Genomic DNA, 16375 nt, shown 5'->3' with positions numbered 1-16375 from the left:
TCACTCACTCCTCTTTCCTTTTAGAGAATTACAAAGTCCCAATCATGACTGTCCCACCTACTTCTGCCCTGCCATCGAGCACAACGTACAAAAGACAGCTCTCACCAGGCTCAGCAGCAACTTCTGCTCCACCGTTCCAATTCAAATGGAGGGTCCCCTAGTAGCATAACCTCCTGGCCTTTTCCATGCACAACAGTCTCTGGAGATTACAGAGAAAGGTACAAGAAGCAAAAACGGCAGCAGTTCACCCCTAATCAGTGCGGTGCTGCACGCTGAGACCCCTCCCCTCGATCCCCAGACCCTCAGCCCATGGGGGTCAGGCTCACCTTTCTCCTTCTGTGTCATCCCGATGGTCTCGTGGTCTGAGAACGCTGGAGTGCTGTCGGGCGGCGCCACCTTCTTCTGGGGCGCCGGAGGTGGGGTGACCTTATCTTTATGTCGGCTGCCCTGTAAAACGCGCGGTGAACGTTAAGCTCATGCGACGGAGAAAGAGGAGGCCTTTTGGCCCATTGAGTCCATACTAACCGCCACCCACTCGCTGACCAGCCCCACAATCTGCAGCTAATCAGGTGTGATCGTATCAAACGGTGGGACAGGCTTGAAGGGCTGAATGGCCTCCTACTGCTCCCATTTTGAGAACTTGTGCAGGGCAGGCTTGAGTGGAATGTGGTGGAGAATAAAGATTTAAGGACACAAGTTGGTCCTCATGAATCTTGGGAACACAGTGGAGTCCAAAACAAAAATCTCCATCATCTCCATGGACACCCCTCCCTCTTTGGAGACCCCCACCCTCCATGGACAAATGCCCCCTCCACGGACTCCTCATCCCTCTATGGACTGTCTCCACAAACACCCCTCCCCTCCATGGACAAATGCCCCCTCCACGGATTCCTCATCCCTCTATGGACTGTCTCCACGGACCCTCCTTGTTCTGATGTATGCATTGTATGCATTGCACACAAACAGAAGCTTTTCACTGTGCCGCGGTCTGTGATGATAGCCAACCAATTTCAAAACCAGAACTCTAGGAACAGACGCTAAGGAATTATTTGCCGCTGGGTGTTTATCCCGAGCAGGATGTAGGTTGGGGTTGGACAGCATGGGGAGCGTTAACTTGGGAGCTACCTGTGTATACAGGAGGAGTTATCTCCACAGCTACATCTGGAGTGTGCACACAGGCTAGACTTACCTTGGGGGCTACCTGTGCATATAGACCGGAGTTATCTACTGTGTCCTGAGCGGGGACAGGCTCCAAAATGTTGAAGGGGATGTATCCGATTTGGCCACTCTGGTTCATCACCCTCCACCACCGTTTGGAGTCGTCCAACACCTGGAGAGGGCAAAAAAGCCAAGCACAGTGAGATATAACCATCAGTCCCCATGGTCAATGGCCAAACGGCGGGTTGCCCACAGAGTGTGAACGCCATCCCAGACATGACCTCCTGTCCTCTGTCTGATTGGAGACTCCACCACGTCTGGTTGGAGGTCGCAGGCCTGCGGTACGACGCGGTCTGCAGTGTGGCCGGTGTGGTGTTCAAGATGGAAGCTCTGCGCACAGCAAGCTGCCATCAACAGGACAACCTGATCGCTTGTTTCAGTTTTGTTTCATTCATTCACTGTTCCCCCCTTCTCTTTCTCCACCCCCCATTCTCACTCCTCCACTCCCTTTAAATGTCTCCCCTTTTATCTTAGAGCTCTGCCCTCTAACTCTAAACTACCCTACCCAGGCAGAAAGACTCTGACCATCTCTACCGTCTACGCCTCCCCACATCCTCCCATGCTCGACCTTGTCAGTGATGCCCAGGGGTAAATAAAGGAGGTGTCAGCCGGGTCACCAGCAGTGAAATTCGGGAGCTGTCCCTCACGTGAAGGGCTCTTTCCCAAAGACCTGCAGACCCTGGGTTGGGTTAGGGGACCGAGCTGGCTTGTGTTGCTGACCAGTACGAACTTGCCAAGGGGCAGAATGGCCTCTTTACCTCTCTGCGGAGGGGCATCATGTGAGGGGACTCACCTCCACCAGTTCTCCACTCAACACCGAGAGTTCACTGCTGTTCCGAGCCACGAAGTCATAGCTACACCTCATCCTCTTCACTGGAGCCTCGTGGGTCCTGAGAGAAGGAGAGAGTCCATTCTTAGCAGGTATATGAGGAACTCACCTGACACCAGGGAGGGGTGGTGGCAGTCGGACCATTCATTCGTGGTTGTGCAGTGAGTTGCCTGTACCGGGGGGGGCGGGGGGTATACTGCACACTTCAACTTCCCAAACTGGGGCGAGACATCTTGGTGTGAAAACTGCAGAACGTTGAAGTTAAGTGGAGACGAGTCTTCCGCTGCTCCAATAAGGAGATGAATGAGATGAATAAGGAGCTGACCCACAATGAGGTCAATCTTGTCACTGGGGAGGAAGTCGCCTGGATCTGGAGGAGATACTAGGAGATGGGAGAGGCAATGGGTTCTAAAGGCTGTGGGTACACAAGACGATAGGAGTTATTCTACATCTGAGGAGATCAATTGGTCATGAAGGTTGTGGAGATGCAAGGAGATAGACATCACTCAACATCTGGGGAGGGTCAATGGGTCCAAATAGTGTGGAGATACCAGGGGATAGACATCACTCAACATCTGGGGAGGGTCAGTGGGTCTGAAGAGTGTGGAGATACCAGGGGATAGACATCACTCAACATCTGGGGAGGGTCAGTGGGTCCGAAGAGTGTGGAGATACCAGGGGATAGACATCACTCAACATCTGGGGAGGGTCAGTGGGTCCGAAGAGTGTGGAGATACCAGGGAATAGACATCACTCAACATCTGGGGAGGGTCAGTGGGTCCAAAGAGTGTGGAGATACCAGGGGATAGACATCACTCAACATCTGGGGAGGGTCAGTGGGTCCAAAGAGTGTGGAGATACCAGGGGATAGACATCACTCAACATCTGGAGAGCAGAACATTGAAGTTAAATGGAGACGAGTCTTCCGCTGCTCCAATAAGGAGGTGAATATTGAGCTACTAAAGACATTCGGGGAGAGGGGCAACTCGCTGATAATTACTGGTCTGGAATGGCACTTACCCATTGGTCTGTTTAACGGGGATGGTCTGAGGGCCGGATTGCTGGAAAACAAGAGAGACAAGCCTGTCAGACACAGGTTAAGGTGCAATTCAAGGCGAGTATGGCTGACAGCCTCAGGGAACCTCCGATGTTTGGCTGCTCCCTGCCAGGACAGGAGCAGAGTCGTTGTAGGTGCAAGGGGATGCTAGCAGCGTCTCTGCTCCACCTGGAAATCCTCGGCCAGCATCTACAACCCAAGGAGGGCGTTTAGTGCTATGTTATAGTGTCTAGTGACCTGGGTTCAACTTTCTGCTGTCTGTGAGGAGTTTGCATGGGTTTCCTCTGGGTGCCCCAGTTCTAAAGGCTAATTGGTCACGTGGGTGGCATGGGCCCATTGAGCTGGAAGGACCTGTTCATCTGCTGTGTCTCTAAACAAACAGGGGCCAGACCCCCACTCACTCAGACAGGGCGGTCCAACCTGCGAAGAAGAGCAAACAGGGATCTCACTGAAAGCTATCGAATGTTGGAAGTCCTAGAGGGAATGGGTTTGGAGAGGCTGTTTCCTTTACTGGGGGGGGGGGGGGTCTAGGCCCAGAGGGCATGGCCTCAGAACTGAGGGATACCCATTTACAGAGGTGAGGAAGAATCTTGCTGGCCAGAGGGTGGCGAATCCGCGGAATTCATTGCTACGCGCTGCCGCGGAGGCCAAGTCATTGGGAGTATTTAATGCAGGGGTTGATAAGTTCTTGATTAGTCAGGGCTTGAAAGGTTATGGGGAGAAGGCAGGAGAACAGGGTTCAGAGAGAAAATGGGTCAGCTGTGTTGGAATGGTGCAGCAGGCTTGATGGGCCAAATGGCCTAATTCTGCTCCTATCTCTCAGGGTCTCTTTTGGTAAAATATCGGTCCAGTGGCCTCTGTTATTGGTGTGATATCATCTCTTGACGGCAACATCCACCATGAAAGACCCTCACCTTCCAGGATGTGCATTCTCATAACCAACATCAGGGAAGAGGTACAGGAGCCTGAAGACCTACGCTCAATGTTTTAGGAACAGTTTTTTTTTCCCTGCAACATCAGATTTATGAATCGTCGTGAATGAATGAACAGTACATTATTAGTCTTTTTTATACAATATTCACTCATTTTTATACACTATTTATTTTTGTAAGTTAAAGATTTTCATGTCTTTGTGATGTACTGTTGCCACAAAACAGCACGTTCTATCATATATCAGTAATAAAAAATCCAATTCAGATGCAATTTCTCAATTGCTGTCTATTTTTAAAAAAGTTATTTGCAACATTTTAGAGACGTTTGAAAGCATCTCTGGGCTTTGACTGGATTGGCCCCGCTTCATTTTTGCCTCAGGTGAAAGGGTTCCGGCCTTCAATCTTCCCCATTTCCTGTGCTGCCATGTTTCTGGAATCACGCTCTGCACCCTCTCCATCCTCAACCTGATTCTCTCTGCTTCTCTCTCTCCAGATACTGCCTGACCAGCGAGTATTTCCAGTGCTTCTGGTTTTCATTTCAGATTTTTCTGGCATCTGGTTCTAAATTCCAACGGATCGCACTCCAGCTCCTCAGCTTGTGGTACGTTACCCTGTGCTGGTTATTGTGGAGAAGGGGAGATGCCTCACCGATGCCCAGGAATAGAAATATCTGCTGAAGCTGGTGGATACAGCCCAGTCCATCACAAGGAAAGCCCCCTCCATCATCGAACATATCCTCAAGAAAGCAGCATCCATCACCAAAGGCCTTTCACAATCCAGGCCACGTTCATTTCTTCCTACTGCCATCAGAAAGGGTGCACAGAAGCCTTAGGCCTCACATCACCAGGAATACCCTATCTCCTATGCCTTGGAGCCTGTACCAGCATGGATAACTTCACTTACCTCAACTCTGAACTGATTCCACAATCTGCACATTCACTTTCAAGGACTCTTACAACTCATGTTCTCAAATTTTTTTGCACAGATTGTCTTCTTTTGCACATTGGTTGTTGCTTATGCATGGTTTAGCTTAAATTCTACTGTATTTCTTTATTTTCCTGCAAATTCTCACAAGAAAACGAATCTCAAGGTGGTATATGGTAACATATATATACTTTGACAATAAATCTTACTTTGACTCTGATACCTCTTTACATTTTCGCTCCAATCTCCCAAATGCAGTGGAGCTGCACTACCATTTAGCCCGCCAGGTGGCGGCGCTGAGCTTAATGTCGGGCATTGGGCACTCAGTACTGCCACCTAGAGGGCAGCAATGGAATGGCAGCCCACAATCACCAACAATGTAACCAATCAGAATCAGATTTACCATCACTGTCTGCTATGATGTGAAATTTGTGATATGTTTCAATGTACATGTGACAAATAAAAGCTAATCTTTAGAAATTTACTGAATTTATATATATATAGGTGATTATATAAAAATTATAAGCAAGCATAGGAAAGTTAACTACAAGAAAAACGACAATTCTGAACCCTAAGACAACACACCTAATGGTGTTACGAAGGAGGGTACAGAGAAAGCAAAGCTCAAGAAAACCATAGGAAGCCCAATCCTGGGATGTAAACCAACACCTCTCCCTTCCAACCCATCTCATCTCACTTCTCCAGGGACCAGCCCCCACGACAGACGCTGGGAGCCCTGGGGACCAGGCCATCAGGAATTGCTGCCCCTTCCGTACCTGCATCCGGAGAAACTCATGCTTATGCTGCAGCTCCACGGGATCCTCCCACGGGAACCCGTTTGGGTCAAGGTCATCAGGGGTCCAGCCCGACCGGAACTGGATGTTGTAGGGGCTTCCCCAGTGCTCGGGGGGCCACTCCAGCCTGTGGAAGAGGGGGACAGATGGTGTGAGCAGAGACTCATGGCGGGCAGGGGGCTGAGCTACACTAGGTCCAGGAGGTGTAGGACATTCCCCAGTGAAGGCAGAACAGTAGGTACAACGCCAGCAATTGGGGTTCAATTCCCACTGCCGTCTGAAAGAAATTCATATATTCTCCCTGACTAAGCGGGTTTCCACTTGGTCTCCGGTTTCCTCCCACATTCCAAAGACACACTGGTTAGGGTTGGAAGCTGTTGGCACCAGAAACGTGGTAACACTTGCAGGCAGCCCCAGAACATTCTCAGACTGTGTTGGCCATTGGAGCAACAGTTCACTGTATGTCTCGATGCTCTGATGTATAAATAAAACCAATCTCTAATCTTCCATCTTAATTTTCTAATCTTTAGCAGTGGCTACCTTGGGCTCAAGTTCCCTCGACCAGCCCTGGTACCTCACCAGGTAAGGAAAACCACTCACCCGGAACAGCGGGTAGCTCAGGGCCAAGTCAGTTGCTCTTGGCCAAGAGGCCAGTGCCTCCTGCTGGCAGGTGTGGATGGGTGCGCAAGTCCAGCCTCTCTGCCAAGCTTCCCCAGGGTGCCTGCACATCCATGGTGGGGTGGGGGGGTGCACAGATCGGAAGGGAAGATTGTACCACGTTTGATGGGCTAACGTGGCCATTCGGTCCATTGAGACTCTTTGAATCTGTCCTCCCCTTTCCCTCTGGATGCTCCTGTCAAGCCTGTAATCACCTCTTTCCCCCTCCCCTCTGGTTCTATTCCCGCTGAGATCCCAGCCCTCGGTTACCATCTCCAGCTGGGGATGGAGGTGCTGCACTGGTTCATCTGAGATCCAGACCAAGGGTCCAGAGATTTGAGTTCAACTCCCACCACAGCAGCTGTGGAATTTAAATTCAGATGAATCATTTCTGTAAAGATGACCTTGGAATTGACAGATCGACATAAACACCCATCCAGTTTTTGAATACCCCAATCTTACCCCAGTCTAGATTCTGGGCCCAATATAGTTCACTCTGAAATGTCCTGGGACACCCCAGAGAGTCAGAGCCATTGGGAGTGCGTAATAAATGAATCAAAATTAACAAAGCACCCCTGGTAAGGATGCCTCATTTTTCAGGAGCCCAGGACCGTGGAGAAATTTAGGAGGAGGATTTCCTGGGCTGGGGGATCTTTCCTACTTTGGGATGGCATCAGTGGTGGGGAATATGGGAAACTAGTCGCGAGCTTTATACATTCTCCTGATTTGGGAATTCCTCGGAGAGAGAGAACTCACGCAAAGCCACAAACGATGGTCACCCCACCAGATTCATTCAGGGTGTGAGATTAAGAACTTTCTGCCAGTGGTTCCACACTGGATACACCCCCCCCCCCCCCCACTCTCTGCTACTGAGTGACCACACTGTGTATTGTGACGTACTGTCAGATTGTACTAACATGGTCCTGTAATCACTGAATAAGCCACCTTTGGAAAAGGTTAAGAATGATCTTGGATGTTCATCTGACTGCTGCTGGCCACTTTAATCCTTCAATTTCAGCCTCAGGTTTTATCCTGCTCTTGAGAACTTCTTGTGCCTTGGTACTTTGGTGTACAGGGACCAGCAGTGTGCCCCTGGGACCATCCCTGGTGTACAGGGACCAGCAGTGTGCCCCTGGGACCATCCCTGGTGTACAGGGACCAGCAGTGTGCCCCTGGGACCATCCCTGGTGTACAGGGACCAGCAGTGTGCCCCTGGGACCATCCCTGGTGTACAGGGACCAGCAGTGTGCCCCTGGGATCATCCCTGGTGTACAGGGACCAGCAGTGTGCCCCTGGGACCATCCTTGGTGTACAGGGACCAGCACTGTGCCCCTGGGATCATCCCTGGTGTACAGGGACCAGCACTGTGTCCCTGGGAACATCCCTGGTGTACAGGGACCAGCACTGTGCCCCTGGGAACATCCCTGGTGTACAGGGACCAGCACTGTGCCCCTGGGAACATCCCTGGTGTACAGGGACCAGCAGTGTGCCCCTGGGATCATCCCTGGTGTACAGGGACCAGCAGTGTGCCCCTGGGAACATCCCTGGTGTACAGGGACCAGCAGTGTGCCCCTGGGACCATCCCTGGTGTACAGGGACCAGCAGTGTGCCCCTGGGACCATCCCTGGTGTACAGGGACCAGCACTGCGCCCCTGGGACCATCCCTGGTGTACAGGGACCAGCACTGCGCCCCTGGGACCATCCCTGGTGTACAGGGACCAGCACTGTGCCCCTGGGATCATCCCTGGTGTACAGGGACCAGCAGTGTGCCCCTGGGATCATCCCTGGTGTACAGGGACCAGCAGTGTGCCCCTGGGACCATCCCTGGTGTACAGGGACCAGCAGTGTGCCCCTGGGACCATCCCTGGTGTACAGGGACCAGCAGTGTGCCCCTGGGACCATCCCTGGTGTACAGGGACCAGCAGTGTGCCCCTGGGACCATCCCTGGTGTACAGGGACCAGCACTGTGCCCCTGGGATCATCCCTGGTGTACAGGGACCAGCACTGTGTCCCTGGGAACATCCCTGGTGTACAGGGACCAGCACTGTGCCCCTGGGAACATCCCTGGTGTACAGGGACCAGCACTGTGCCCCTGGGAACATCCCTGGTGTACAGGGACCAGCAGTGTGCCCCTGGGACCATCCCTGGTGTACAGGGACCAGCAGTGTGCCCCTGGGACCATCCCTGGTGTACAGGGACCAGCACTGCGCCCCTGGGACCATCCCTGGTGTACAGGGACCAGCACTGCGCCCCTGGGACCATCCCTGGTGTACAGGGACCAGCACTGTGCCCCTGGGATCATCCCTGGTGTACAGGGACCAGCAGTGTGCCCCTGGGATCATCCCTGGTGTACAGGGACCAGCAGTGTGCCCCTGGGACCATCCCTGGTGTACAGGGACCAGCAGTGTGCCCCTGGGACCATCCCTGGTGTACAGGGACCAGCACTGTGTCCCGAGACCATCCCTGTTGCCTCCTACCTCGGCTTCGTCCAGTACTCGCCCAGCGACTGCCACTGCGCCGTCTCTGCCTCGGTCAGTGTCATGCTCAGGAGATGGACAGCATCATTGGTCAGGAACGGGGTAGCCACTGCCTTGGCGATGTCCAGACCCGTGGCCTGTACCATCTGCAACAGAGTAACTTCACTCAGCCACACTCACCCCAACACAGAACCGTCCCCACAACCTATGGTCTCAATTTCAAGGACTCTTGATCTCATGTCCTCAATACTCATTGCTTATTTATTATACTTTTTCTCTCAGCCGTACGTACCTGAGGTAAAACCATAGCCAAGCACACTGATTTCTCAATTGCCAGCAACCTGTGGACTAGTCTAGTGGTGTTTTGCATTACGGCTTAGATAGATATTGTTGTGTAGCCTCATTATTTAACCTATTGTGTACAGCCTATGGGATGAGACCAGCTGTAGACATTACTATTGGGACAAGGTATACCCTCCTCATGTTCCATAACATCATTATTATTGTTTGGGAGATTAACTGGTCAATGTAAATTGTTCTGTAACTACGCCAGCCTGAAGCTGAGGGTCGCTGGGGGTGTGGGGGATGATTCAAAGGGTTGAAAGGGTCTGTTCAACACTGTAGCTCAATACATAAATTAATAAATACCTTATTTTTCCTTTCTTGCTTTTTGTATTTGTACAGTTTGTTGTCTTTCGCACACTGGTTGTCTGCCCTGCAGGGTGCGGCCTTTCATTGATTCTGTTATGGTTATAGGTTTCATTGAGTATGCACACAAGAACATGGAACTCAGGGTTGGGTATAGTGACCTTTGCGCACTTTGATAATAAATTTACTCTACTTTTGGAGGGGATTCCCACTGCTCTGCTCCTGATGCTGATTAGTGTTGGACTGAGTAACAGGTTCTTAGTGCTAGTATGGGCTCGATGGGCTGAAGTGCCTGTGTCCGTGCCATATACCCATAGCAGCTCTCTGGAGTAAATGAACTGGAAGCAGAGACTGGAAGCTGCCTCCTGCCTTCACCCCTCACACAGACCCCGCAGCTTGGACACAACCATCCAAACTTCCAGAGGATCCAACTCCATCATCTGGTAGCCGACCCTTCTTCCGAGGGTCCCAAGAATGTTAAGGAGGGACGGGATGGAAGATTGTAAGGTTGCTGGCCTGAGAATCAGACTGCCTGATGCCCATCCCCCCAGCTATTGGAGGGGTCTGTAGACCAGGGTCGAACCAATTCCCAAACCTTCCTGATCTCCTAGAAGAATCCCTCCCTCTCATCAGCTCACCAGATTCTCAACCTTAGGAAGCTGTCGTTCCCCAGAAATCCACTGGGACAGACGTTCATACAGATGAAAACAAGAATTATCCAGAAGAGAAGGGTGCATAGAGTTGGGGGGTGATGTATTAGCATGGATAGAGGATCGGTTAACCAATAGAAAGCAGAGTTGGGATACATGGCTGTTACTCTGGTTGGCAATCAGTGGCGAGCGGTGTGTCACAGGGGTCGGTGCTGGGTCCACAAGCGTTCACGATATACGTTAATGACCTGGAAGAGGGGACCGAGTGTAGTGTATCTAAGTTTGCTGATGATACTAAATTGAGTGGGAAGCAAATTGTGCAGAAGGTACGGAGAGTCTGCAGAGAGATATAGATGGGTTAAGTGAGTGGGCAAGGGTCTGGAAGATGGAGTACAGTACAATGTTGATAAATGTGAGGTCATCTACTTTGGAAGGAAAAATGGAAAAGTAGATTATTATTTAAATGGCAAAATGTTGCAGCATGCTGCTGTGCAGAGGGACTTGGGAGTGCTTGTGCATGAATCACAAAAGGTCGGTTTGCAGGTGCAGCAGGCTGTCAAGAAGGCAAATGGGATGTCGGCCTTCGTTGCTGGAGGGATTGGATTGAAGAGCAGGGAGGTTATGCTGCAACGGTACAGGGTACTGGTGAGGCCGCACCTGGAGTATTCCGGACAGTTCTGGTCTCCTTACTTGAGGAAGGATATACTGGCTTTGGAGGCGGTGCAGAGGTTCACCAGGTTCATTCAAAAGACGAGGGGGTTAAACTATGAGGAGGGATTGAGTTGCCTGGGACTCTACTCGCTGGAATTCAGAAGATTGAGAGGAGACCTTATAGAAACATGTAAAATTATGAAAGATAGAGCCAGGAAAGTTGTTTCCACTGATAGGTGGGACGAGAACTAGGGGACGTAGCCTCAAGATTCGGGGGAGTAGATTTAGGACAGAGATGAGGGGGAACTGCTTTTCCCAGAGAGTGGTGAATCTGTGGAATTCTCTGCCCAATGTTTGCATAGATTTTTGCATAGTAGGGGAATTAAGGGTTGTGGGGAAAAGGCAGGTAGGTGGAGATGAGTCCATGGCCAGATCAGCCATGATCTTATTGAATAGTGGACTGGGCTCGACGGGTCAGATTTCCTCCTCCTGCTCCTGTTTCTGATGCAGGATGGAGCGGTGAGGAGGGCATGTGGGGAACGGTTTGACTCCGTCACACAGGGGATGTGGGGAACGGTTTGGGTCCGACACACAGGGGATGTGGGGAACGGTTTGGGTCCGACACACAGGGGATGTGGGGAACGGTTTGACTCCGACACACAGGGGATGTGGGGAACGGTTTGGGTCCGACACACAGGGGATGTGGGGAACGGTTTGACTCCGTCACACAGGGGATGTGGGGAACGGTTTGGGTCCGACACACAGGGGATGTGGGGAACGGTTTGGGTCCGACACACAGGGGATGTGGGGAACGGTTTGACTCCGACACACAGGGGATGTGGGGAACGGTTTGATGCTGACACACAGGGGATGTGGGGAACGGTTTGACACCGACACACGGGGGATGTGGGGAACGGTTTGGGTCCGACACACAGGGGATGTGGGGAACGGTTTGACTCCGACACACAGGGGATGTGGGGAACGGTTTGGGTCCGACACACAGGGGATGTGGGGAACAGTTTGACTCCGTCACACGGGGGATGTGGGGAACGGTTTGGGTCCGACACACAGGGGATGTGGGGAACGGTTTGACTCCGTCACACAGGGGATGTGGGGAACGGTTTGACTCCGACACACAGGGGATGTGGGGAACGGTTTGACTCCGTCACACAGGGGATGTGGGGAACGGTTTGGGTCCGACACACAGGGGATGTGGGGAACGGTTTGACTCCGTCACACAGGGGATGTGGGGAACGGTTTGGGTCCGACACACAGGGGATGTGGGGAACGGTTTGACTCCGACACACAGGGGATGTGGGGAACGGTTTGACTCCGTCACACAGGGGATGTGGGGAACGGTTTGACTCCGACACACAGGGGATGTGGGGAACGGTTTGGGTCCGACACACAGGGGATGTGGGGAACGGTTTGACTCCAACACACAGGGGATGTGGGGAACGGTTTGGGTCCGACACACAGGGGATGTGGGGAACGGTTTGACTCCGTCACACGGGGGATGTGGGGAACGGTTTGACTCCGTCACACGGGGGATGTGGGGAACGGTTTGGGTCCGACACACAGGGGATGTGGGGAACGGTTTGGGTCCGACACACAGGGGATGTGGGGAACGGTTTGGGTCCGACACACAGGGGATGTGGGGAACGGTTTGGGTCCGACACACAGGGGATGTGGGGAACGGTTTGACTCCGACACACAGGGGATGTGGGGAACGGTTTGGGTCCGACACACAGGGGATGTGGGGAACGGTTTGGGTCCGACACACAGGGGATGTGGGGAACGGTTTGGGTCCGACACACAGGGGATGTGGGGAACGGTTTGGGTCCGACACACAGGGGATGTGGGGAACGGTTTGGGTCCGACACACAGGGGATGTGGGGAACGGTTTGACTCCGTCACACAGGGGATGTGGGGAATGGTTTGACTCCGTCACACAGGGGATGCGGGGAACGGTTTGGGTCCGACACACAGGGGATGTGGGGAACGGTTTGACTCCGTCACACGGGGGATGTGGGGAACGGTTTGACTCCGTCACACAGGGGATGTGGGGAACGGTTTGGGTCCGACACACAGGGGATGTGGGGAACGGTTTGGGCCCGTCACACAGGGGATGTGGGGAACGGTTTGACTCCGTCACACGGGGGATGTGGGGAACGGTTTGACTCCGTCACACGGGGGATGTGGGGAACGGTTTGACTCCGTCACACAGGGGATGTGGGGAACGGTTTGGGTCCGACACACAGGGGATGTGGGGAACGGTTTGACTCCGTCACACGGGGGATGTGGGGAACGGTTTGACTCCGTCACACGGGGGATGTGGGGAACGGTTTGACTCCGTCACACAGGGGATGTGGGGAACGGTTTGACTCCGTCACACGGGGGATGTGGGGAACGGTTTGACTCCGTCACACAGGGGATGTGGGGAACGGTTTGGGTCCGTCACACAGGGGATGTGGGGAACGGTTTGACTCCGTCACACAGGGGATGTGGGGAACGGTTTGGGCCCGTCACACAGGGGATGTGGGGAACGGTTTGACTCCGTCACACAGGGGATGTGGGGAACGGTTTGACTTCGACACACAGGGGATGTGGGGAACGGTTTGGGTCCGACACACAGGGGATGTGGGGAACGGTTTGGGTCCGACACACAGGGGATGTGGGGAACGGTTTGACTCCGACACACAGGGGATGTGGGGAACGGTTTGGGCCCGTCACACAGGGGATGTGGGGAACAGTTTGGGTCCGACACACAGGGGATGTGGGGAACGGTTTGGGCCCGTCACACAGGGGATGCGGGGAGCGGTTTGACTCCGTCACACAGGGGATGTGGGGAACGGTTTGACTCCGACACACAGGGCATGTGGGGAACGGTTTGACTCCGTCACACAGGGGATGTGGGGAACGGTTTGACTCCGTCACACAGGGGATGTGGGGAACGGTTTGGGTCCGACACACAGGGGATGTGGGGAACGGTTTGACTCCGTCACACAGGGGATGTGGGGAACGGTTTGACTCCGACACACAGGGGATGTGGGGAACGGTTTGACTCCGTCACACAGGGGATGTGGGGAACGGTTTGGGTCCGACACACAGGGGATGTGGGGAACGGTTTGACTCCGTCACACAGGGGATGTGGGGAACGGTTTGACTCCGACACACAGGGGATGTGGGGAACGGTTTGACTCCGTCACACAGGGGATGTGGGGAACGGTTTGGGCCCGTCACACAGGGGATGTGGGGAACAGTTTGGGTCCGACACACAGGGGATGTGGGGAACGGTTTGGGCCCGTCACACAGGGGATGCGGGGAGCGGTTTGACTCCGTCACACAGGGGATGTGGGGAACGGTTTGACTCCGTCACACAGGGGATGCGGGGAGCGGTTTGGGTCCGTCACACAGGGGATGTGGGGAACGGTTTGACTCCGTCACACGGGGGATGTGGGGAACGGTTTGACTCCGTCACACAGGGGATGCGGGGAGCGGTTTGGGTCCGTCACACAGGGGATGTGGGGAACGGTTTGACTCCGTCACACGGGGGATGTGGGGAACGGTTTGACTCCGTCACACGGGGGATGTGGGGAACGGTTTGACTCCGTCACACAGGGGATGTGGGGAACGGTTTGACTCCGTCACACAGGGGATGTGGGGAACGGTTTGACTCCGACACACAGGGGATGTGGGGAACGGTTTGACTCCGTCACACGGGGGATGTGGGGAACGGTTTGACTCCGTCACACGGGGGATGTGGGGAACGGTTTGGGTCCGACACACAGGGGATGTGGGGAACGGTTTGACTCCGTCACACGGGGGATGTGGGGAACGGTTTGGGTCCGACACACAGGGGATGTGGGGAACGGTTTGACTCCGTCACACAGGGGATGTGGGGAACGGTTTGACTCCGTCACACAGGGGATGTGGGGAACGGTTTGACTCCGTCACACAGGGGATGTGGGGAACGGTTTGACTCCGTCACACAGGGGATGCGGGGAGCGGTTTGACTCCGTCACACAGGGGATGTGGGGAACGGTTTGGGTCCGACACACAGGGGATGTGGGGAACGGTTTGGGTCCGTCACACAGGGCATGTGGGGAACGGTTTGACTCCGTCACACAGGGGATGCGGGGAGCGGTTTGACTCCGTCACACAGGGGATGCGGGGAGCGGTTTGACTCCGTCACACAGGGGATGTGGGGAACGGTTTGGGTCCGACACACAGGGGATGTGGGGAACGGTTTGACTCCGACACACAGGGCATGTGGGGAACGGTTTGACTCCGTCACACAGGGGATGCGGGGAGCGGTTTCACACCGACACACGGGGGATGTGGGGAATGGTTTGGCTCGAACGCGCAGGGGATGTGGGGAATGGTTTGGCTCGAACGCGCAGGGGATGTGGGGAACGGTTTGGGTCCATCACACAGGGGATGTGGGGAGCTGTTCCACCATGTGGGGTGCACGGGGACCAGCTCCATTGCTCGGGGTGTGAGGGGAGCATGAGGATCGGCTCCATCGTGCAGGGCGGGGATCAGCTTTGCCCCGCGGAAGAAGCAACGGCTGGAGGATGACCCGCTACTCACCATGTCCAGCGGTCCAAACAGGAAGTGGATGAGCTCAGTGGCGCTGGGGTTGACGATGTGGTTCCTCACTCGTGCCTGGAGAAGAGAAATCCTCGGTCAAATGAATCCACCTGATTGTCCCCGGCTAGACCTCTCCCTTCATGTCATCACCCAGGCCCCTTTTCCTCTGCGTTCCTGCTATCTTGTGCACCAAAGACTGCAGCAGGTTGATATCGACCTACTGTGAAGAGCATTCTAACTGGCTGCACCACCATCTGGTACCGAGACAGCAACACACAGGATGGGAAAAGGCTGTAGAGGTTTGTAAACTCAGCCCGTTCCACCGCTGGGACAACCCTCCCCAGCTCACACACTTCTTCAAGAGGAGGTATCTCCAGGCTGCATCCATTATTAAGGACCCCCACTATCAGGGATATGCCCTCTTCTCATCACTACTGCCGGGGAGGAGGTACCGGGAGCCTGAAGATTCACATTCAATGTTTTAGGAACAGCTTCTTCCCCTCTGCCATCAGATTTCTGCATGGTCCATGAACACCACCTCGTTAGACCTTTCTCTGGTGTTGTTGAGTCACCGACGACTCATGGCGACCCCATAGATAGTGTAGTTATCCGTAGGGTTTTCGTGGCAAGATAACGGAAGGAGATTGCCACTGCCCAGATAGGGACTTGGCTGGATTCGAACTCAGGACCATCTGGTTCCAAGTCCACTACACCACTGGCCAGCCCAGACCCGTCCTTATGAATTATTTGTTTTGTAATTTATGGTCAATAACAATATATTGCACATCATACGTCAGAGAAAGTAAAGCTGATTGTCTCGTGTTCAGTGTGATCACGATCGGTGCTCGTGAGGGATGGACGGCTTCACTAGGGGTGGCCCGCTGTTAAAGTGAGGCATTATAGTTCTTTGCCTGGGTGCCCCAACAACATCTTCCAGACTCACCA

General features: G+C 53.7%; 1 protein-coding gene across 7 annotated transcripts in view; it reads right to left on the bottom strand.

Annotated features, from left to right (window-relative positions):
• Positions 1–16375, bottom strand: part of LOC132383137 (epidermal growth factor receptor kinase substrate 8-like protein 1) — a 97605-nt gene that overhangs the window by 9397 nt on the left and 71833 nt on the right. For all 7 annotated transcript variants that reach the window (XM_059953969.1, XM_059953970.1, XM_059953971.1 and 4 more), the window contains 7 exons: positions 15431–15505; positions 8889–9034; positions 5737–5881; positions 3068–3108; positions 2012–2108; positions 1190–1330; positions 327–447 (listed from right to left, as the gene is read on the bottom strand). In XM_059953969.1, the coding sequence (XP_059809952.1) occupies positions 327–447; positions 1190–1330; positions 2012–2108; positions 3068–3108; positions 5737–5881; positions 8889–9034; positions 15431–15505 (766 nt within the window). The remainder of the gene's footprint in view (positions 1–326; positions 448–1189; positions 1331–2011; positions 2109–3067; positions 3109–5736; positions 5882–8888; positions 9035–15430; positions 15506–16375) is intronic.

This window comes from Hypanus sabinus, chromosome 29, assembly GCF_030144855.1.
Source record: "Hypanus sabinus isolate sHypSab1 chromosome 29, sHypSab1.hap1, whole genome shotgun sequence".
NCBI classification, from domain to species: Eukaryota; Metazoa; Chordata; class Chondrichthyes; order Myliobatiformes; family Dasyatidae; genus Hypanus; species Hypanus sabinus.
Note: the sequence above shows the minus strand (reverse complement) of the source record. Positions and strands in the feature narration are given on the sequence as shown.